Raw genomic sequence first — 23,170 nt, 5'->3', positions numbered from 1 at the left:
CACTCCAGTATTCTTGCCTGGAGAATTCCATGGACAGAGGAGCCTGGTGGGCTACAGTCCATGGGGTGGCAAAGAGTTGGACACGACTGAATGACTGACACTGATAGAGATTAAAACCAAGAGCAAGACTCACTATCACCATTTCTGTTGAACACTGTGGTCAGGGGGCCAGGTCTAGAGGCACCCAGAATGCAAGTGCATACACCTGAAGGCAAGAAGTTCCTTAAATTCATCCCTGAGCACTTCATTTGACTCACACCAGTTTCAGCCCTGATCCTGGAGATCCTGCCAGTACCATTCAATAAGACCAAGAGGACTTCCCTGGTGGTCCAGTGGTTGAGAATCTGCCTGCCAAAGCAGGGGACACAGGTTCGATCTCTGGTCTGGAAAGAGCCCACACGCCACTGGTCGATGAAGGCCATGCGCCACAACTACTGAGTCCAAGCTCTAGAGCCCGTGTTCTGCAATAAGAGAAGCCTGTGCACCGCTACAAAGAGTAGCCCTCATTCTCACTGCAACTAGAGAAAGTCAGAGTGCAGCAACCAAGACCCAATGCAACCAAAATAAATAAATCAATTAAAATTTAAAAAATTTAAAAGAAGATTTGTTTTAAAAGGTCAGACAAAGAATTAAAGCCAATAGGGCTGGAACCCAGCAAAGACAAAACCAAACCAAACCCTGTGTCGGGGAGAGATTAAGAAACAGAGTTTCAGGCCATGATTATCACCATCAAAGGGGTGCCCATTCTGTGCACCTGAAAGAAAAGGTAAATTTTTAACAGAGATGGCCACACGCCAGGTAGTGATGAGGGCAGTCCTCCGGAGGTGGATTGTGTGGGTTCAAAGTGGGCTCTCCTGTTGATGACTGGGGATGAAATTTAACCTCCTCAAGCCTTAGTTTCTTCATCCATAACAGAGAATAAGAAGATGAGGCTGATGAAACCCTGAGCACAGTGCCTGGCACGTGGTCAACATGTAATAAATGCTCACTCCATAGTCTCGTCCTTTACTTACTTGAGTCCTGGGCACACAGTGGGGGAGGGTGGGGGGGAAGAGGGACTTTTTTGCTGCCTCCTGCTGTGGTTAGAGTTGTGGGTCAGGTGTGGTCAGACTCAGGCCTAGTGTGTGTTTCCTGGGGGCCCCGCCCACTCCATCACATCCTCTCTCCTGCTGCATACGCTGCTCTCCACTCTGTAGCTGTGTTCGTGACAGGGCTCCTTCTCTGGAGCCCTGAAGCCTGGATTGTCTGTGTTTCCTCCCGGGATGAGGGTCCACCCCTGGCTGTGGTTGGTGTCATGTGGCTTTGACCAGGCAGTCAGGACAAGTGGGATCATGTGCTCCCACTTCCAGCCATCAAAGGCTCTTGTGTTGATGATTAAATGCAAAGGAATGAAGTTGCTAAGTGCAAATGCCCTTGAGGTTGTCACGAGGCCAGGAGTGGATGGGTCCTTGTGGTTGCAAGCGCTGGAACTAGCACAGATGTGGTGAAATCTCAGGGAGGGATATTTTCCCCAGGACTGGGGCTTTGCAGTGGAGGAAGGCCATGAGCTACCAGACACGGGTCAGGAGACCTCAGGCATTTGCCCTTCAGGGTGTTGGTGTCTTCATATCTAAAGTGCAATGACAGCCCTATCTTTTAGGATGGGTGTGAACTTTGAAAGAAATTATTTTGCATATAATTCACAGGCCCAGAGAGGACCCAGGTACTATGGGTCTAGCAGGCGTACAGCCTGTTCTGAGGGTCCCACCAAAGAGAAACCTGCAGAAAAAGGCACTGTGCCCCCCACCCCATACTCACATCATTGAAATGCTTAGTGGTTTTCATGATATAAGGGGTCCTCTCATTCTTTTCCAGTTTCATCCACCCTTGTCCGAAGAACTCCCTGTAGGAAGTAAGGGAGAAACTCAGAGCGGGTGGGGTTAGGTTTGTTCCTACTGATTTCTCTGCTCTGAGTTCTCTGCTTTCTGAAGTGGTCATTACTGGGGAGTAACTTTCTGCAGAGCCCTTGAGAGGAGGGGACACTGGGGTCAGGTCTAGCTGTGCCCCGTACCAGCTGTGTGGCTTTGGGTAAGCCCTTGGGGCCTCAGTTTCCTTATCTGTGAAATGGGAATAATGACAATAGTCTTCTTACAGGGTCATGGAGAGGCCTAACTGAGATCAGGTCTGGTTTTGGATCTTGCTTCTGACAGGGAGAATCCTCCATTTTAAAGTCACATTGCAGAAGTTGGTCTGCAGAACAGGAAGGACAGAAGGCCACAGAAAGGACCAGACAGATGGATAAAGGTGCCTGCAAGCCACGCCATAGCGTGTTCTGGGAATGGCAACCTCACAGGACCACTGGCTGTCCAGACCTCCAGGACAAGCTCCTTATTTGACAGTGACCATGACAGAGTTCCATGGGCAAGAGTGAGCAATAACTACTGCCCAGAATAACTACTGCCTGGGGGATGTGGCAGGTTTATAAAAGGCTGACACTCCACAACCAGTGGGGGCAGCACCCGTGTCAGTGGGGGTCTCTGTGTGTGTCCGGGGGGGCTACCTTTCTAGAACGCAGAGATCCGGAGTCCTGCGATGATTTATGACCTCAGAATCGGTGACTCCAATTTCAGGAAACTATTCTAGGACACTTGTCAGAAACCCAGAGATATATTTAGTTATGAGGAGGCTTTTTGACCCTCACCTTTAAGTATAAAAGTGAAACCTGAAAACAACCTCATGGCTTGGTGCACTGCCAGGGAATACAGTGTACTTATTACAAATGGTGTTCACAGATACCATTTTGGCATAGGGTCAGAGGAAGAAAAGGTGATACAAATTATGTAGGTAGTACAGTTACGACGACCTGGGGGTGACTGACTACAGGCCAGAGGAGGTATTGATCAGGCCTTGGGGCTTCTTCAAAGGCCAGAGCTGTCCCCAGAGTCCATTCCTGCACATGCATACACACAGACACATACACATGCATGTGCACACATTTGCTCACATGTACATATGTGCACACATACTCCTCCTAGACCTCCAGAAAAGGAGCCCGGAGATGCTTCTGGAAAACTGTGTGTGTGTGTATCCATGTGTACGTGTGTGTGTGCGCGTGCACAGGTACAGCTGTCAGGGAAGGAGGGAGCCTGGGGACAGGAAGGGGCAGGAATCCTTCATCATCCCTGACAGCACATGCATTTATGCTTCTCTCTGTGGAGCATCAATCTTGCAGCTCTGGAAATCTAGCACACATGCTTCAGGAAGGGGACTCAGCTGTGATGGTGCCTGAGGAGGAAGGCGGGGGCTGGAACCTGTGCCCACTCACTCATAAGGGATCTTCTTGAAGACGAGGTGGTCCAGCAGGGTCAGCTGCTCTGCAATCTCCAGGGCTGAGTGGTTTTCAAAGGGCTCGGCCTTCACACCTTCAGCCTGAGAGGAGCAAGGTCCCAGTCAGGCCCCCGAGGGGCACCTTCTGGCTTTGGGGCCCCTTCCTAGAGGGAACATCCATCTCGATTCTGCTAAGTGGGAGGGTGAGGCGTGACTGGGGAGGCCCCCCCCCCCCCGGGAGACTGGCCAGCAGGGGACGGTGGGAGCTGGGAACCACCATCTGCTGTGCCCCGTCTGTGTGTGTGTGTGTGTGTCTGCAGGCCTGTGCTGCACTTCAGTCGCTCATGAGGTCATCCTTACGCCAACACACGAGTGAGACCACAGAGGTGTCTGGAGGTTAATGACTAGCCCAAGGCACTCAGCCAGGTTGATGGGGACAGAGCCGGGGCCGTCTGATTCAGGTTGGAACCTGTTTCTCCCTTCGGGTCCTGTCTGTCCACACCTGCTTCACAAAACTTCCTTTTAAATTTCTTTAGGGGAGGACTCACGGGTGCAATGACCTCCTGTACCCCCGACCCGTGCCCACAACACAGCCGTTTGCCTTCATCCTGGGTACAAGTCCCTGCCCCCAGGGCCACCATGGACACCACGTTTAAAGGTGACCATTCCCCAAGCCCTCGACCGGGGAAATCTTCAGGAAGCACTCTAGGGAAGTGATGTCCCCACGGCCGGGAACAGACAAGAGGAGGCCTGCAGCCCAGAGGCCTTGGGAAAGTCTGGTGGATCTGGAAAGGGTAACTGGGCTCTCAAGGGAGGAGAGTCAGGAACATGGATGTCCCTGCTCCCCTCCTGGGTGCCAACTGGGCTGCACAGAAGAGACAGCTAGCTACCCCACCCAGAGGGCCCAGCCAGCTGCACTAATCACAAGGAAAGTGGGGGTGATCCTGTGTCAGGGGAACAAGCCTGCATCCTGGACGGAGTCTTCCCTCCTACTTCTCAGCAAATGGTCACTGAGAACCACCCAGGCAGGTCCTTGTGAGATAAAAAGACCAGAAAATACAGTCCTGGCTTCAGAAGCTCTAGGCACAGGCTCAGAGCAGGGACAGAGTGTGAGCAAGCGGAGGAAAGAGCTCCTACTGCAGCCTGTGTGTCCTGTGTGTGATGTTGTGTGTGTATGTGTGTGGTGTGTACATGGTGTGTGTGGAGTGTGCCTGGTGTGTGTGGAGTGTGCATGGTGTGTGTGGTGTGTACACATGTGTGATGTGTATGTGTGCATGGTGTGTGTATGTGTGTGCTGTGAGTGCTGTGTACATGTGTGTGGTGTGTATGCGTACATATGTGTGTGAGGTGTGTGTGTGGGTGGTGGGCGTCCATGTACTCCCCCCAACAGAGTCACCCTTGGCCAGGCACGGTCGGTGCAGAAGCCCAGATACAGGAGCCTGGGTGTGCGGACACGATGCCATCAGGAATGACAGTTCTCAGGAAGGCAGTGGAGACATGGGGATGGAAGTGGCATGGGCTACCTGGGATGCTGTGTCACTGGCTCAGGACCCTCACGGGGAGGAGCCCCCAGCCTCTGAAGCAGGGGTGGCAGGTGACCAGTGCAGCCCACCCTGAAGGCCCAGGCCTGGCCTGGGGTGAGGCCATGAGCTGGAATTGGTGCCCAGGGCATGGACAGCTGAGGAAGGGGCCTGGCTGGGAGGCGCGCTGGGCGAGGAGGAGCTGCCGGCCCCAGGGAGGGGCAGGGCCTGGAGCAGAGGCCTGTGAGTGTCATCACAAGAAGCCCCTCTGCTCTCTGGAGGGCCCTGGGGCCTCCTCCAGACTGGACGTGCCCCACGCAGGCCCTCAGATTCTGGGAACCATGTCAGGGTTGGTGGGGGAACTGGGGGTGCAGCTGGGTGGGCGGGTGGCCCTTTGTTTTGGAAGAGACTTGGCTACACATGAGGTTGGAACGAGGGCCCTCAGGCTCTTGACGGGTGAACACTCCGGTCAGGCCCCTACTGGGAAACGTGAGCAGACTGTGGCTGCTGCCCCGAGTGGCCTGGCCGGGATCCCTGGGTAGGTGCCTGGGGCACAACCCTGCAGCACTGCTCTTGGGGTTGGGGGGCAGGCAGGGTGCCAGCTGCTCCACGGATGGCTGCCCCCACTCCCAGGGCCAGGAGAGCCCGCTCTAAGCGTCAGGAGAGGGGACGGGAGGGAAGCAGTGGCTGCAGGACTCAGAGGCTTGAGTCCTCCCACTGGCTACTCTGAACAGACTGGACATCACTCAGTCTGACGAGTGGGCCTCCACCTCTGGGGAGGTCAAAGGTGGCCCTGAACTTCCTTGGTCACAGTGATGGGCAACAGGGGCCCAGAGAGGGCCCAGCCAGGCCCTGAAAGCACACAGACCATCGTCCCTTCCACCACATGGAACCCTCCCTCGAGCTCTGCCCGGGGTCCCCTCATCGCCGGGAAGGTGGCCACCTACCATGACCCAGCTTAGGTCACTCCACCTCTCCCTGCCTCAGTTGCCTCATGTGGAAGATAGGGATAAAGATACAGATCCACAGCACTATTGAGAAGAGTCCTTAAGACTCTAGCACACAGTGGGGAGCCTGTTCACAACAGGCCTGACTTCTTACCCTCCTCCTTCCAGGGACAGTGTGAGCAGAGATCGTGGGGGCTGGTTAGGGGAGAGATGAAAGCAGAAGAAGAAGAAAACAGAGGAGTTGATGTCATCGGATGAATCTCCCTCCCCAAAAGATATGGTGAGTCCCCTACATATGAACCTTCAAGCTGTGAACTTTCAAAGAGGTGAACATGTGTTCGCATGTCCAATCATGTGAGTTAGTTCACATGTCTGATGTACACTGTCACTTGCATGCATCCTCTACAAGTGGTTGTGCTGTGTGTATCTTACTGTACAGTCCTATACAGAAGATAGCAGTGCAGTGTCTTTATTTCAAGCCCAAGATGTCCAGAAGCAAGCAAAAAAGCAGAGGTGAGGAAGCTGGTACTACTGTACTTTTCAAGGTACTGTACTGTAAGATTAAAATGGTTTTTTTAAATTTTGTATTTGTTTCTTAGGTATCATTTGTGTGAAAAGTATTTAAAACCTATGACAGTACAGTACTATATAGCCGACTGTGTTAATCGGGTATCTAGGCTAACTTTGTTGGACTCACGGACAAATTGGACTTATGAACACACTCACAGAACTCGTTTGTGTGTAGGGGATGTACTGTATGTTGAAGTCCTCAACCTTGGGACCTGTGACCATGAACTTATTGGATATAAGGCCTTCAGAGATGTACTCAGGTGAGATGGGGTCACTAGAGTGGGCCCTCATCCAGTATGTTGTTATTGTTGTCTTTCAGTTGCTCAGTCATGTCTGACTCTTTAAGACCCCATGAACTGTAGCACACCAGGCTTCCCAGTCCGCCACTATCTCCCTGAGTTTGCTCAAGTTCATGTCTGTTGAGTCGGTGATGCTATCTAACCATCTCGGTGTCTTTCTAAGAAGGGGAAATTTGGACATAGGGCAGACACACACAGAGGGAAGAAGACGTGGAGACAGCCAGGCAGGAGATGGCCACGTGACAACCGAGGCAGAGACTGGAGATCCTCTGTCACGAGCCAGGGAATGCCCAGGGCCACCAGACGTGGAAGAGGTCCAGGAAGACCCTCCCCTGGAAACTCCGGATGGAGCATGGGCCCAGCAACACCTCAATTCCAGACTTCCGGCCTCCAGAACTATGCGAGATTAAAATTCTGCTGTTTTAAGTGCCCCATTCTGGGGCTCTTTGTTAGGGGAGCTCCAGGAACCAATACAGGGGATGACTGAGCTCCACTGGGGGGTCTCGGGGGTGGGATCTTGGGAGCCAGGTGGCCAGGGAAGGACAGACTTGGCCAGTGAGCGAGAGGGCAGGCACAGCTCACCATCTGTGTGATCTCCTCCAGCGTGATCTGGTTGTCACCCGGGTCGTCCTGGGTCAGAGTCCTGGGGGGTGAGAGGGAATGATGAACTCCGAGTAGCTGGTGACACCCCTTGCCTTCGGGCAATCCCCTCCCCACCCCTGCATGCAACCCGCCTTGCTCTCTGTCTCTGCTCTGCCACTTCCAGGGCCAGAAGCCCCCTTGCCCCTTTCTTGTCATCGATGTCTTCAATGATTCAGCTCCCTGACCCTCCTGGCTGGGTGAGGCCCCCTCTTGGGGCTCCCTCAGCCCCTAGGCTTCCTGTGGTCTCAGCCCCAGGCTCCCCAGCTGGGAACAGCCATGCCTGTGCCTGGTCCACTCCTCCAGATCCGCCAGGAGCCTCTGAAAGCAGGCTCTTTTGTCCCTGTAGCTCAGGTAGCCGGGGCTGGGCTTGGCATGTACCCGATGCACTGGCTGGTGGGGTGATGGGACAAATGAGTGGAAGGAGCTTCAGGCTGGAGCATGAGAGAGGCCAGAGGTGTTGGGGAGCCTTCCAGACGGGACAGGGGGAAAAGGGGAAAGCAGCAAGGTGGCTGTCAAAGGCCCAGAAGTGGGAGGCCATTCACAGCGACTGAATAGTGGGTCCTGAGCAGTGGTAGAGATGAGGGCAGACCTCCTGCGTCAGGCTGAAATGCTGAGCCCTCATTCTGACAGCAATTGTGAGTCCTGGGGATGGGGCCAAAGAGCCAAGCCAGGGCTAGGGGGTAGTCCGGAGGCCATAGGGCCTGCCTGAGCCACTCACACTCTCCCTCCAAGGAAGCAGACCCACAGCTGGGGCTCTCTGGGTCCACCATCCACATCAGGGCCCACTTGACTCCCTGCACCCAGCAGCAGCCTGAACAAGCTCCCTGACCGAGGGTCACTTGACCTGACTTGACCTGTAGGCCTAAGGTCCTGGCACAGTCCCGCACGTCTCCTGGGATGAGGAGGAAGGGCATTGAGGACCTGGGGGCTGACTATGTGTACACGTGTGTGTGTGTGTGTCTAGGCAGTGGGTATGGCAGGGAGGGTGGTCTGGAAGCAGTGCTAGAATGTGGAGCCTGCAGGAATTATAGGCCTGTAGCCTGGGCCTCAGGAAAGCAAATTGGATGGTCTGGCTGGAGGAAGCCTGGAGACTGGGTTGTCAGCCAGAAAGTGGATGCAAGTCTGGGTCAGAGCCTGTGACCACGGGGCAGGGAGGGAAAGCTGAAGCCGGACAGGAAGTGAGGTCAGGAGGCCTGACCCTGAGTCTGGGCACCTGGGCAGGGCCAGAGGGCAGCTTGAGTCAGCAGGGGTGAGCGTTGGGTGGACCAGGGCCTGTGTCTGACACCCCCACAACCTGCAGAGGTGATCTCACCACAGCCTCACCACGGCCCTGGAAGTGGGTGTTGTTCACCCATTTTACAGAGGAAGAAAAACGAGGTTCACAGACAGGACTTGCCTGAGGTCACACAGCGCATCACTTAGCCAGCAGGGCTTGGATATGTGCTGCCTGACTGCTGACCTCCGGCAGGAGAGGCCCAGTCTGGCACAGGAGGAAAAAGGATAGATCTGGGGACAATTTAATTCAATTTGACCATATTCCCTGGAGCACCTGGAGACAGGCTCACCAGTGCAATTGGATAAGCCCTCCTCCATGATAGTAATGTTCTTTTTAAAAAATTTGTATTTTAGATTTTTTTTAATTTAAAAAATTTTATCGGGATACAGTTGTGTTACTTTCTGCTGTACAGCAAAGTGAATCTGGTATATGCATACATATATCCCCCCTTTTTTGGATTTACCTCCCATTTAGTGGAATCCAGAATGTTCTTTAAGCTGCCCCCTGTGGAGGCACCAGTTCCCTGTGGCTCGTGTGACTCAGGAACTAGAGTTTAAGTTGTATTTAATCTTAAATATTTATTTTTATTTATTTGGCTGCACCAGGTCTTAGTTGAGGCACGTGAGATCTTTAGTTTTGGCATGTGGGATCTAGTTCCCCGACCAGGGATCGAACTTGGGCCCCCTGCATTGGCCCCCCTCCAGTCTTAGCCACTGGACCACCATGGAAGTCCCTATTTAATTAATTTAGATTTAACACCCATAGATCACTAGTGGCTACCACACAGGTAGGCGTGGACTAGATGGGTATCAGAAGTGGGTGTGGATGGGGAAGTGGGCACCCTTTTTGTCTCCAAGTCTGAGGGGGGCAGGTGGAGGGGAGGACACACATGGACAAGCCACTCCAGATCCTGGTTGCAGGGGTGTTGTCCAGCCTCCAGGCTGCCCAGGGCTCCAAGATCCTCCCAGAGCAACCTCCTGAGGGGGTCCTCTGGTCTGGGGAGGGCCCTGCTCCCCCTTTTCCCCCACCTCTAGCTGGCCGCGCGCAGGCAGAGGGCAGGGCCCCTGTCCAGCAGGCTGTCCCCAGCCCCTACCTGATGATGTTGGCTGCAGCCTTCCGCTCCTGGGTCAGGAGCTCTGGGTCATGCATGACCTCCTCCAGGAAGCTGATGACCTTGCATTTGAGCTCATCGTTGGTCTCAAAGTCCTGCAGGGAAGACAGGAGGACGGCTCTGACTACTGTTCCAGCTGCCCTGAGGTGGTCCCTGCCTGGCCAGGGCAGGAGGATGCAGACTCTGCTCACGCAGGCTTCCCGCCTCATCTCCTTCCCCAGCTGCCTGCCAGGCACCAGTGGAGCCGACTGACCTGGAGGTAAAAGGTGCTGCAAGGTCAAGGAGCATCCCTTGATTGCTGCAGCCCTAGGTCAGGCCCTGGGAGGTAGCCTTGCTGTAGACAGAGGTGGAGAGCAGAGGCCCCTTGTCCCCTGGAATGTCCTAGGTCCCCTTGCAGGGGATCTGAGCAGACCCTCTTGAGAATATCAGGGCAGCTGGTTCCTGGGTCAGTGATCTTGGGTCCCCAGCAGCTCGCCTGGGTTGCGGGGCATCCCTGGGGGTCCCACCCACCTGAGAATGCTTGGACACCCAGTGTCGGAGCACATTCAGGACGCGGTTGGTGGCTGCTCTGCGAATCACAAATTCCTTGTCTCCGTTCCTCTGGTCGGGAGGGAAGCCTGGCACACAGGTGACAGAGAGGAGAGAGGGTAGTGAGGATAAGAAACCCCAGATCTGGGGGAGCCGGGGGAAGGATGGGGGTGCTTTGGGTGGGGGATGAGAAAACATCTGACAACCAGCCCAGGTTCTGACCAAGGAGTCCAGATGGCACAACTTCCTGTGGACACAGTCCACACAGGCCCGCTTCTCCCGGACCTCTGCAGCTTTCAGGGGCCGCTGGAGGATTCTGGCAGCTTGTACTCCACCATGAAAGTGGGAGGTGGAGCGGGTGGCTGAGCATCCGTCAGGCAGTGGGCTTGACTCCAAGCAGAGGTTTGCCAAGTCGCAGAGCAGGTGGGTGGGGAGGAAGGGGTCCCTAGGCAGGAGGCTCAGCACTGCCAGGGCCTGGGGCAGCAGGCACTCCATATCAGAAGGGAGATAAGACCCTGGGGCGGTGCTGTCATCAAGGTGGTGAGCCAACCCTGTACCTGCACTGGCCAAGGACATCCTCCGGTACTTCTCCTTGTTCGGGGTGCCCTCGTTGGCGCCTGCGGTTGCTATTGCGAAAGCAGAGGCTGCCGATAGGGCACTGCGGTTACTGTCCAGCTCGCGACAGGAGGTCATGACCACTCCATTATTGTAGGAGAAGAGGGGGAACTCTGTGGGGAGCAGGGGATCAAGACTTAGCCTTCGCTGGTCCAGCCCTCGGCTCAGGAAACCACGGGTTTCAAGGCTAGAAAGGCCTCCAGACAGGTAGGCTGTATTCACTGCAACCAGGGCTGGTCAGGTGGCAGGCATGGGGTCTGGTCCCCTGCGGCGGTCCCCGGGGAGGGACACACCCCTGCCACCCCATGTCACCCCAGGGCTGCCTCAGGGCAGGGAAAACCCTGTCTGCCTCCTTCTGCTTCTCCTGCTGAGATGAGAAGGTCCCACCAGCCCTCTTGCTTCTGGAGAAAGTCCAGCCCACCCCTTGCATCTCTCTGCAGCCCCAAACTCTTTACTTTGTAGGCCCAGCTGGGCACAGGCCTGCTCAGGGACAGCCTCATGTATTTTTTCACCCTTTCCATCTATTTGGAATGAACACATAACCTGTGCAAAGTCTGACGTGGATAACTCACACTGATGGGCTCCCTGGCATCATGGTGGGGGTGGAAAGAGCACTGCAGTCCAAGTCCTCACTCCCCTTACGATCTGTGTGGCCTTGGGTAAATTACCTAACCTCTCTGAGTCTATGTAATCTCTGGATAATGAGGATATTACTTGCTTCAAAAGGTGGATGTAAAGATTAAAGGAGTTAACACAGATGAAAGTATTTAGTATTGTGTGAAAAGAAATATACATATATATATATATGTATGCCCATGGACTTCCCTGGTGGCTCAGTGGTAAAGAATCTGCCTGCCAATGCGGCAGATGCAAGTTTGATCCCTGGGTCAGGAAGATGCCCTGGAGGAGGAAATGGTAACCCAATCCAGTATTCTTGCCTGGGAAATCCCAGAGACAGAGGAGCCCAGTGGGCTACAGTCCATGTGGTCGTGAAGAGTCGGGCAAGACTTATAACTAAACAACACATATATGCCATGGAATATCAATGCAATTAACAATCATTATTTTTTTTAGCAATAATATTAGTAGAATCTCACTCCAGAAACCTTTAGCTTCATCTTGGAGAAATCTCTGGAGAGCAATCCATTCTTAGGAAAAGGTACTAGTCCTTATGCATTGAGGAGCAAATGATTGATTTTAAAACTCAAGGGTTATTTCTGGAACTTGGCTGTGAGTTCTGCTTCCATGTGTCTGAGGAGCTGCAGCAGGCCTGCAGCATGTCCTGGCAGTCTCTCTCTGCTGGTGGGTGACCTGGTGACTTACTGGGTCTCCTCGGAGAGCCTGGGAAATCGGGGAGTTTGGCGTTCAGGCTGTGCTTTATATGTAAGAGCAGGGGCTCAAGGAGGCAGCTGGAGACACAAGGGGCTTCTATGAGCTCATGCCTCACCTCTGGGTTCCTCAGAGCCCCCCCGCCCCTCATGTGTGGGGAGGTGCATTACGGGAACCAGAGACCCAGACGGCCACCCGAGAGCCCTCCTGGATCTTGAGTCTGAGACTTGGGCCGGCATCATCACAACCTCCCAGAGACTCTTCCCTTGGATGAAAAATGGGAAGGACCTGGCCTCGCTGCAAGATGTTACATGATTAAAGAGCCAACACAGAGCCTGACGTGTAGCAGCAGTTCAAGAAACACCTTCTGGGCCTTCCCTGGTGGTCCAGTAGTTAGGACTTCACCTTCCAGTCCAGGGGGTGCTGGTTTGATCCTTGGTCACAGAGCTAAGATCTCACATGCCTCAGGGCCAAAAAACCAAACCATAGAAGAAAGATTGCAACAAATTCAAAGACAGATTGAGTGAGAGTCGCTCAGTCGTGTCTGACTCTTTACGACCCCATGGACTGCAACCTGCCAGGCTCCTCTGTCCATGGAGTTCTCTCCAGGCAAGAATACTGGATTGGGTAGCCATTCCCTTCTCCAGGGGATCTTCCTGACCCAGGGATTGAACCCAGGTGTCTTGCATTGCAGGAGAATTCTTTACCATCTGAGTCACCAGGGAAACCCAGATCTTCCATAAATGAAGCCAAAAGCTGGGCCTTCCTGCCCATTTGGGCAGGGTAGGTTACGGAGCCTTGTCTGAGGTCGGTGGAGGGACTGCTGAGAGGAAGAGCAGGATTTCCCAGCCAGCGCTGCAGCCCCCAGAGTCGCCCCCGGGCTGGGAAGTGCAGCCGGGTTCCTGCACTGAGGAGTCACTCAGTAAAACACAAGGCGTGACACCCACTGGTCTCCCTCAGCCTGACCTGCCGCCCTCCCCCAACCTGCATCTCAAACAACGTGTGGAATCTATTTGCAGTTCTGGGTTGGCGAGCCGTACCTGAGGAGTTTTTGCTTTTGACAGATTTTGGTGTTGTTGGAGATTTGGTGGGGGATGTCTCAGTGTCACCGTCGTCACTCTGGTTTTGATCATTGTCTGACTCTTCCCTCATGGAGACTTCTGAGCCTGGAAGGAAAGAAGGAAACAATTTGATATTTCTCAAATAATCACTGACTTTTTCAAAAAGATTTTAATATTTTTGGCCTCATCACGTGGCACTCGAGGTCCTAGTTTCCCAACCAGGGTTATCTAACCCAGGTCCTCTGCATTGGAAGCAGAGTCTTAACCCCTGGACCTCTAGGGAAGTCCCTAGTCATTTTTTTCAGCTAAAGTCCATGCTTTATTCAGATTTCCTTAGTTTCTACCCAATGTCCCCTTTGTATTCTAGGATTCCACCTCAGAAACCAAATGACATTTACTTGCCGTGTTTCCTGGCTAGGATTCTGCCCTTGGCTCCTCCAGGATGGCCTCTGGGGCTCTCTGATAGGCTGTCACTTTGGTAATTGACTTTCAGCCGTGTGCATTCCGTTTACTGCACGTGCCACAGTAAATGTCACCTGGTATGGAGGTCCTGGGGGCTTCACCCCTTCCCAGCCATGCCCTCTGTTGGAGGTTCCTCTGCCTTCCCCCTTCTCAACTCAGAGGAGAGAAATTTCAACTGTCTTAAATTTTTTTCCAAGGCCTGCTCCTTGAAGACTGGGGCTTCTGTCCAACCCAGGGTTGAGTATGTGTGCGTGTGAGCATGTGCATGCTCATGTATGCTAACCACTGCAAGGCTGGTGTCACCCAGGATGTGGGCTGGCCTAACCCCAGACAGAGCCAGACAACCCTCCAAACGGACACCATCCTGGAATGGTCGAATTTCTGAGAGCAGGGAGGGCCCAGCCTGGCCGCCATCACCTATAGCTGTGGTCTCCACACCCAGCGTCGCAGGTGTGCTGTGCTTCACACTGTTGCCTGAACACATGACACTCTTCCTCGCCCCTCAGTCTCGCCCACTCCATTCCGCTGGTCTAGAATGTTCTCCCTTCCTCTATATGTGACACATCTAGATCTGACGGGCCCTCCAGGAAGCCTTCTCTGATTCTCCCTAGGGTCTCTCGAGCATCCCTCCAACACAACACATATCAGGAGTCCTGTTTCCATGTCTAGCCCTGCTTCTCAGCCACACTGTGAATCCTGGGGGCAGGAGCCAGGTCTGCTGCCCTCTTCTCTCCCAGGCCCTGACCGAGGCCTGGCCCAGGGCATGTCTGCTGTAGAGATGGACAGATACAAGGATGCAGGAGGAAGCAGTTGTCAGGGCAATGGGACACCTGATGATGGGGGGGACAGTCAGCCACATTCCCGGGTGTCTCTGCCTGCCTCTCCCCCACCCAGCCTCTGCATGGCCACCGTGTTCTGGCTAGACCCCCCAGCCTACCCTTCCTGCCCCGAGGGAGCCTGGCGAGGCTGGCCAGCCTCCGTGGCGGGCGAGACTGCGGGGATCCACTCACTCTGCTTGCTGAGGGCAGAGGGCTCTTCGGACTTCTCAGTGGCAGCGTCACCCTCATCTGGGATCTTGTTGGCAAAGTTGCTGGACACGTAGAGCTTGCTGGTGTCCAGTGTAGCTTTGCCGAAGGGCGACATGGCTGAGTACATGCTGGTGTAGCCGTTGGAGCTGCAGCTGAGCGCGGCCAGGTCTAGGGCCTTGCCGCCTGTGATGATGGGGATGTTCAGGGAGAGCTTTCGCCGGCGGCTGGGCGATGATGTCTTGGTGATGGACAGGGGTGGTGGCGAGGAGAACTTGCGGGTGGCGCGCGGGGACTTGGGGGGGTCCCCGTACAGGAGCTTGTTGTTCTGGCCACTGGCGAACAAGAGCTCCAGTGACCTGCGGGGGTGGGGTGGGGTGGGGGATGAAAACAGAAGGTCAGCTCAGTGGAGCCTGACTGCCTGCCCAGGCCATGGGAGTCCTGTCTCTGGTGGGGCTCCACGGGGCAGTGGTAGCTCCTTCATCTTCATGATCCCTGACCCCGGGCGGGTCCTCTGAGCAGGTAGGTCTGAGAGGAGGCCACGCCAGAGGGGCCATGTGGTTCAATGGCCAGTGGCCAGGTTTCTATGTGCCCAAGTGTCCTGCTCTGGGGTGGGGGGTGTGGGCTTTGGTAGGGCAGCGGGTCTGCCTGAAGCTTCCTCTTCACCTCCTTCTGGTCAGCAGCAGCGGCTGACCTGAGATCCTGTGGGTCCCCCTGACCTGTAGGCTTCTGAGAAAGCTCCCTTTGCCCTTTGCATGGGCCTGGTGTCACCTACACACTCTGACCTCACCCAGGTCCACACAGTTTATTGACAAGGAAGCTGGGGCTCAGAGATGGGAAATGACTCCTCTGATGCCTCCTGACTCTAAACCCAGTGTCCGTTCCACTCCACTTGGGTGCTTGCCCTCCACAGGCGGAACCACCCCGAGTGTGCAAAAAGGGGCTACCTCCTTTCTTTATAGCAAGATGCGGTCTAAGCAGAAAAGGGATAAGATTCTCCCTCTCTCGCACTTTCCTCCCACCCTCCCCCTCTTCTTTCCTTGAGTCCACACTTTCTGTTTTTTTTTCCTGTCTTTAGTGGGGAAGGCAGGGAGAAGGGAGGGCCCTAGGGTTCAAGGAGGTGGCCAAGGGGTGAGGTTAGGGAGGATACAACATGGTGACCCTCAAACTGTACCCCACCCCCATAACTTGGAGGCAGGAGGAGAAAGCTGGGGCCGAGCAGGAGCGTCAGGCAGGCCAGCCCTCTCCCACGTCTTTGCAGACGGAAGGCTCGTTCCTGGGACAGTGTTCACATCTGCCCCTCAGGTTCCAGCCTGAGGCTGAGCTCAGTTTCCCCCAGGGCCCAGGAGGTCTGTGGATCAGCCTGAGGTGGGGTTGGGGGGTGGGGTCAGGTGGGGGGTGCGGAGGACCTGCCCACCTGGCAGGGATGGCACTGATGGGCTTCCTGTAGATGGTGATGAGCTTGTCCAGGACCACAACGGCGGTGGTGAAGACGCGGTAAGAGTGCAGGAAGGTGTTGAGGAAATCGATGCTCAGGAAGCGCAGGTCCGTCAGTCGCTCCAGTAGCCTCTCCACGCTGGCGTACCGGATCTGTAGCACTTTGCAGGAGTTCATGGTTTTGCTGAAGCGAATGTCCACATCATCACAATACAAGGAAGCGTCGGACCTGAAGAGTGAGGAGGGGGGGACGGAGGAGGGACTTGGGTCTGAAGGTGCCTGAGTCCATGGCTGTCTCCCCAGCCAGGCCACGCTCCCTGAGGGCTAGACCATGGCCCACCCATCACTGTCTCCCCAACACACCAATAATCAAGGATGCAGTGGCTTATGATGGGAACAAGGAAAGCTTTGGAAGACTGAAGTTGTGAAAGAATGGGCTACAACTTCTTTTTCCCAATCATGCCTGATGACCTGACATTATAAAACTCCTAGAAGCACTGGATAAAATATAACAAATTTAAAAATAATATACTGCTTGCACTTCCCTGTGGCCCAGTGGTTAAGGATCTGCATGCCAATGTAGGGGACACAGGTTCAATCCCTGGTCCGGGAAGATCCCCCATGCCATGGGGCAACTAAGCCTGTGGGCCACAACTACTGACCCCATGAGTACCTAGAGTCTGTGCTTTGCAACAAGAGAAGCCATTACAATGAGATGCCTGCACGCCGCAACTAGAGAGCAGCCCCTGCTTGATGCAACTAGAAAAAAGCCGGAGTGCAGCAGTGAAGGCCCAGTGTAGCCAAAACTAAATATAAATAAATAAATTAATGAATAATGTGCTGCCAAGTTCACAAGCTATGAAGAAAATCTGTTCACAAAGCAGATTTGGACACGGATATTCAGAGCAGCATTATTCATAATTGCGGAAAAGTGGAAACACCCCAAATGTCCATCAACTGATGAAAGGATACACAGAATGTGGTTTGTCCATACAATGGAACATTATTCAGCCATAAAAATACATGAAATGCTGATATACACTGCAGCACGGATGACTTCTGAAAACATGCCAGGTGAAAGAACCCAGTCACAAAAGTCCACGTGTTCCAAGATTTCATTTCTATGAACTATCTAGAACGGCCAAATTTACAGACACAGAAAGTAGGTTAGTGGTTGCCAGGGAGTAGAAACAGGGGGGAACTGGAATGACTACTAATACACATGGGGTTTCTTTTGGGGGTGATGGGAATATTCTGGAATTAGTGGTGACGGTAGCACGACACCGGGAATACACTGAAACCCACTGGGGTGGGGAGAACTCATAAACTCGTCCAGATGCTTAGAACACCTGGTGCACACCACACCGCCTTGGCTAGCCCCCAGATGCTGGTGCGCTCACTCCATCAGGCTGGCCGTGAAAACCAGGTATGTGGGCGGGCCCTTTCACACACTTGTTCCACAATGGTCTGCAGCTCCCCAGAGTATGTACTTCAAGACAAAGGGGCAGTGGGTCCCCGATGTTTGCTTTGGGCAGGACAACAACCCCAGGGTAGCTCAGCTGGCTTCTGGTGTCTGTAAGGGGGACAGAGCAGGCTGGGGATTCAGAGGTTCAGATGGACGTCAGAGGGCCAGCAGGCCACCCATGGTGGGGGGAGCCATGACGGGGTCAGGTGAGCAGATGCTGGAGGGGAAGCAGGCCTGGTGCAGGCCAGGGCTGCACTGCCCAGAGGGGCTCAGAAAGCTGAGTTCAGCAAGAGGACACCCCCTCGTCCCTCCTCCCTGGGGTGCTCAAACCAAAGAAAAATAGCTATTTAAAAAATAGGGAACTTGATGTATGGCAGAAGCCAACACAATATTGTGAAGCAATTTTCCTTCAATTATAAAATAAAGAAGTTTGGGGAAGAAATAAAAATTACAAAAAAAATAAGGACTTCCTGGTGGTCCTGTGGCTAAGACTCTTCACTCCCAATGCAGTGGGTCTGGGTTCAATCCCTAGTCAGGGAACTAGATTTCACATGCCACAACTAAGACCCGGTGCAGCCAAATAAATAAATAAATAAATAATTTAAAAAAGCCATCTCTTAAGAGTGCCAGGAGAAATATCAATAACCTCAGATATGCAGATGACACCACCCTTATGGCAGAAAGTGAAGAAGAACTAAAGAGCCTCTTGATGAAAGTTAAAGAGGAGAGTGAAAAAGTTGGCTTAAAGCTCAACATTCAGAAAACTAAGATCATGGCATCTGGTCTCATCACTTCATGGCAGATGGATGGGGAAACAGTGGAAACAGTGGCTGACTTTATTTTTTGGGGGGCTCCAAAATCACTGCAGATGGTGACTGCAGCCATGAAATTAAAAGACGCCTACTTCTTGGAAGGAAAGTTATGACCAACCTAGACAGCATGTTAAAAAGCAGAGACATTACTTTGCCAACAAAGGTCTGTCTAGTCAAGGCTATGGTTTTTCCAGTAGTCATGTATGGATGTGAGAGTTGGACTATAAAGAAAGCTGAGCGCAGAAGACTTGATGCTTTTGAATTCTGGTGTTGGAGAAGACTCTTGAGAGTCCCTTGGACTGCAAGGAGATCCAACCAGTCAATCCTAAAGGAGATAAGTCCTGGGTGTTCACTGTAAGGACCGATGTTGAAGCTGAAACTCTAATACTTTAACCACCTGATGTGAAGAACTGACTCATTGGAAAAGACCCTGATGCTGGGAAAGATTGAAGGCAGGAGGAGAAGGGGATGACAGAGGATGAGATGGTTGGATGGCATCACTGACTCAATGGACATGAGTTTGGGTAGGCTCCAGGAGCTGGGGATGGACAGAGAGGCCTGGTGTGCTGCAGTTCATGGGGTCACAAAGAGTCGGACACGACTGAGCGACTGAATTGAACTAAACTGAAAAGAAAAAAAAGAATGCATAAAATGTCATTCCTGATGTTCTATTTTGAACAGCCTAGTTGAGAATCCCAGGGACGGGGGAGCCTGGTGGGCTGCCGTCTATGGGGTCGCACAGAGTCGGACACGACTGACGCGACTTAGCAGCAGCAGCAGCAGTTGAATGTGAGAGTTGGACTATAAAGACGGCTCAGTGTCAAAGAATTGATGTTTTCGAACTGTGGTGCTAGAGAAGATTCTTGAGAATCCCTTGGACTGCAAGGAGATCAAACCAGTCAATCTGAAAGGAAATCAACCCTAAATATTCATTGGAAGGACTGATGCTGAAGCTGCAATACTTTGGCCAGGTGATGTGAAGAACTGACTCATTAGAAAAGACCCTGATGTTGGGAAGGATTGAAGGCAGGAGAAGAGGGTGACAGAGGATCAGATAGGTGGATGGCATCACCAACATGAGTTTGAGCAAACTCGGGGAGATGGTGAAGGACAGGGAAGCCTGGTGTGCTGCAGTCCATGGGGTTGCAAAGAGTCGGACAACTGAACAACAATACAAAAATACACATTTTCAAGACAAAAACAACTACAAAAACTAGACCAAAGTCATCAATCAAATAGACATAAACTCAGAACAGACACATGCCTAGAGCACCCCAGAAGTGCCACCCAGCATCTGCCGAGCCCCTTGACGTCACTGTGTGACCTTCGGTCTCTGGAGCTCGGCCCAGACCACTTGGGGCTCTGGCACTTACTTGATCATCTGTGGCACCGTGACCTTGGAGTTCTCCTCAAAGGCGTTCATCATCAGCCCGTTGCACCGGATGTTATCCACACACTGGAGTCAGAGAGAGGGCTCCCGGTCAGAGCCTCAGTCTCGTGCTGAGACCCAGGCCTGGCAGGGGCTGTGCTCAGCGAAGGTTCACATGCCCTCGCCTGACTGACACAGGGTCGAAGGGCACCATCCAGGCAAGGGCAGGGTCAACACAGAGCATCCCATGGATTCTGGCCAGAAGTCCCCAGCTCAGTGACCTTTTGGGACTTTACTTGACCTACTTGGGCCTCAGTCTCCCTATCTACAAAATGGGGATAATGATTCCTACACCCCCCCAACCCTGGGTGTTTGTGAAAGTGAAAGTGTCTCACTCTGGCCATTCTCAAGATGACCTCTGAGGTCCAACATCAAGGACAGGATCAGATCCACAGTGATCTGGGGTCTCTCTCCCTGAAGACCAGGTCAGTGGGGCCTCTGAACCTCCTCTGTCCTCTGCCCATTGCAGGCTTAATGTGTAGGTTCCCAGGCCTCATACCAGAGACGTGAATGTAGTAAACGCAGGGGACCAACAGGGAGCCCAGCAACTTGGGGTTCTCAAACCTGCCCTATGGATGTTCTGGATGCAAGAGGCCCCCACACCTACAGGAGGCCTAGGGACCTCGGGAGAGTAGACAGCTAACAGCGTTCAGCTTTGGATGGGGCTGTCCCTGTTGATACCTGCGTCTTTCCCATTAGGACCCTGCAGCTGCCCCTTCCTCCAAACAGCGCAGGCATGAAGGAAGGGACCACCTGCCCTCAGGGACAGGTGATACCGCTCACCTGGCTGATGTCACTAGTCCATGCCGCCTTCTCCTGTCTGGACGAGGCCACGAGGATGACCGTGAAGGGTGGTGAATCCTTTGGCTCTACCCCGATCTTGAAATCTAAGTGGTCTACATCTTGGCCGGACCCTTTGGCTTCCAGTTGCAAAACACGGAGTTAGCAGGATGAGTGTGGGCCTTTTTTGAGTTGGAAAACAACTGCATGATGCCTGCCTCACCTGGTGGTGAAGGCACGGCATTGCTAGGGCATCAGGCCTCTTGCTAGCTTCAGAACTATATTTTTGTCTTTTCTGGATTCATGCCTTGGTGTATTTTTATTTTTTCCCAAACATCAAGCTTTTTATTTTATATTGGAGTATAGCCGATGAACAATATTGTGGTAGTTTCAGGTGAATAGCAAAGGGACTCAGCCATCCATATACATATATCCATTCTCCCCCAAACTCCCCTCCCATCCAGGCTGCCACATAACATTGAGCAGAGTTCCCTGTGCTATACAGGAAGTCCTTGTTGGTTATTCATTTTAAATATAACAGTGTGTACATGACCTTCCCAAAGTCCCTAACAATCCTGTTCCTCCCAGAAACCGTAAGTTCATATTCTAAGAACTTTTTTTTCTTTTTTAAGGTGAGGAATCCCCATTTCAAAGATGGTAAGACTGAGACCTGGAGTACAGAGTAGCTTCCAGCCACACAGGGACAGCTCTGATTCCGTGTCGGAATAGCTTTTAGGATTCCCCAGTTGATTCTGCTCTCCTAACCCCAGTGAGGGGCTGAGGTTCCCAGGAAGGATGTTTGTAAGACACCCCCACCCCCATGCTGGGCAGCGGTTAAGCCAGGCCCTCCTGCTCTGCATCCTGGGCTTCCCTTGTGGCTCAGCTGGTAAAGAATCTGTCTGCAAAGCGGGAGACCTGGGTTCTATCCCTGGGTTAGGAAGATCCCCTGGAGAAGGGGAAGGCTACCCACTCCAGTATTTTGGCCTGGAGAATTCCATGGACTGTATAGTCAGTCCGTGGGGTCACAAAGAGTCGGACACGACTGAGTGACTTTCACTTCACTTCACTTCCTGCTCTGCCAAGGTGATCCAGGGGCCAGGTGGAGAATCTTAGATCTTGAGCTGTTAGGGACTAGGCTGGACATTTATCTCAGCTGAGAGGTCCCCAAAGCCAAAGTAAATCCTGGGTATTTTTATTTCTGCTCTTAACCTGTAGGGCTCCTTGAACTCTCTTCATTTGGAGAGACTAAGATCACAGTTCAGGGACTCCTTCCAACGCCTCCGCATTCACTGGCCTGAGTGTTGTGCAGGGCCTGCTACAGCTCTGGGCTCTACTTGCCGGCTGTGTGACTCTGGGGGTGGTGGTGGTGCCCTTCCTGCTCTGGGCTTCAGATGTCCTTCCACAAGTAGAGGGGGGTGTGATGGCTCTCAGTTCTCTGACCCTTCCAGCGCTGACACTTGAGAATCTGAAGGTTCCTTACTGGGCACTGGGGTTCCCACTCTGTGTGGTGACCCCGGGATGCGATAGTTTTGGCTGCTCGGAAGTGGGGTGTCTACATGTCGAGTGGGGGTGCTTGGGGCTGTGTCTCTACCTTTCCTGGACTTGGAGGGAAAAGGGCTTGGGGACTGATGTTTCCACTGGGGTCTGGACTGGCTGTGGCCAAGACTGAAGATGATCATGCTGGTAAGAGCCTCGGGTGAACTGCTACAGGTTTATTCTTGCCTTCTGGGGGCTGCTTGGCTCTGCCCTGGGTGGAGGGTCATAAAGGGTACAGAGCTCAGCGCTCTGGGGCTGACCAGGGTGTGCGTGTGTGTATGTGGATGAGGCTCCCAGCTCCCAGCAAACCCTGAGCCCGAGACCAAGCCGGGACTAGAATCTGAGGTCCTCAGACACAGCCCACCCATGGAGCCCCAATCTAGAGATGGGCAGAGATGGCTCATCTAGCTGGTGTACCCCCAGGGCAGGGATCCGGAGCCTTGTTGAGGAGTCACGAAGCAGGGAGATGAGGAGCAACTTGGGTCCAACTGAGAGAGAGCAGTGACCCCACCCATTAACCGCAAATAACAGGCCCATCCCCCAATTCTGATTCCCCGGGAGACAGAAATCCACAGACAGCCCCATACCAAGGCTTTCCAGGCACTTGGGCCCCCCCTACCTGGGCCTTCTGGTGTGCTGAGGTCCCCCTCACTTGCTCCCTTCTCCCCGAGTCTTGTTTCCCATCCTGGGTCCTGGTCCCTCAAGCCTCACTGCAGGGGATGGTCCCCTATGCTCCCTCTGGTGGGAGCACATGTGTCCCTGCACACCCCAGCTGTTTGCACTGGAGGACAGAGCTGGGCCTGGCATCTCTCTGGCATCTTCCTGGCTGTCCAGTGAGCAACGGTGCATGCAGCACATGGATGCATTAATGAGGGGTGCTCTCTGACCTGTGAGACCCCCAAACTCAAGGGCACCGAGTCCAGGGGCCCAAGGAGCTTGGAAGGAACCAGGAAGGGGGTGGAGGTGGTCACCCACGGGGCCAGGGAGCTCCTTCTCTAAAGACCTAGACCGGCCTCTCCA

The 23,170-nt window shown here is 53.5% G+C and overlaps 1 protein-coding gene across 3 annotated transcripts in view; it reads right to left on the bottom strand.

The window, feature by feature from the left end:
* The window catches only part of RASGRF1 (Ras protein specific guanine nucleotide releasing factor 1), a 101,800-nt gene that overhangs the window by 20,019 nt on the left and 58,611 nt on the right, over window positions 1-23,170 (bottom strand). For all 3 annotated transcript variants that reach the window (XM_081546752.1, XM_081546753.1, XM_081546755.1), the window contains 11 exons: window positions 20,618-20,754; window positions 19,779-19,861; window positions 16,109-16,357; window positions 14,677-15,050; window positions 13,184-13,309; window positions 10,757-10,927; window positions 10,182-10,288; window positions 9,654-9,766; window positions 7,225-7,285; window positions 3,305-3,408; window positions 1,798-1,882 (listed from right to left, as the gene is read on the bottom strand). In XM_081546752.1, coding sequence (XP_081402878.1) covers window positions 1,798-1,882; window positions 3,305-3,408; window positions 7,225-7,285; window positions 9,654-9,766; window positions 10,182-10,288; window positions 10,757-10,927; window positions 13,184-13,309; window positions 14,677-15,050; window positions 16,109-16,357; window positions 19,779-19,861; window positions 20,618-20,754 — 1,610 coding nt within the window. The remainder of the gene's footprint in view (window positions 1-1,797; window positions 1,883-3,304; window positions 3,409-7,224; window positions 7,286-9,653; window positions 9,767-10,181; window positions 10,289-10,756; window positions 10,928-13,183; window positions 13,310-14,676; window positions 15,051-16,108; window positions 16,358-19,778; window positions 19,862-20,617; window positions 20,755-23,170) is intronic.

Source organism: Giraffa tippelskirchi, chromosome 12, assembly GCF_054371585.1.
Source record: "Giraffa tippelskirchi isolate mGirTip1 chromosome 12, T2T-mGirTip1v1.2.pri, whole genome shotgun sequence".
Lineage (NCBI taxonomy): Eukaryota > Metazoa > Chordata > Mammalia > Artiodactyla > Giraffidae > Giraffa > Giraffa tippelskirchi.
Note: the sequence above shows the minus strand (reverse complement) of the source record. Positions and strands in the feature narration are given on the sequence as shown.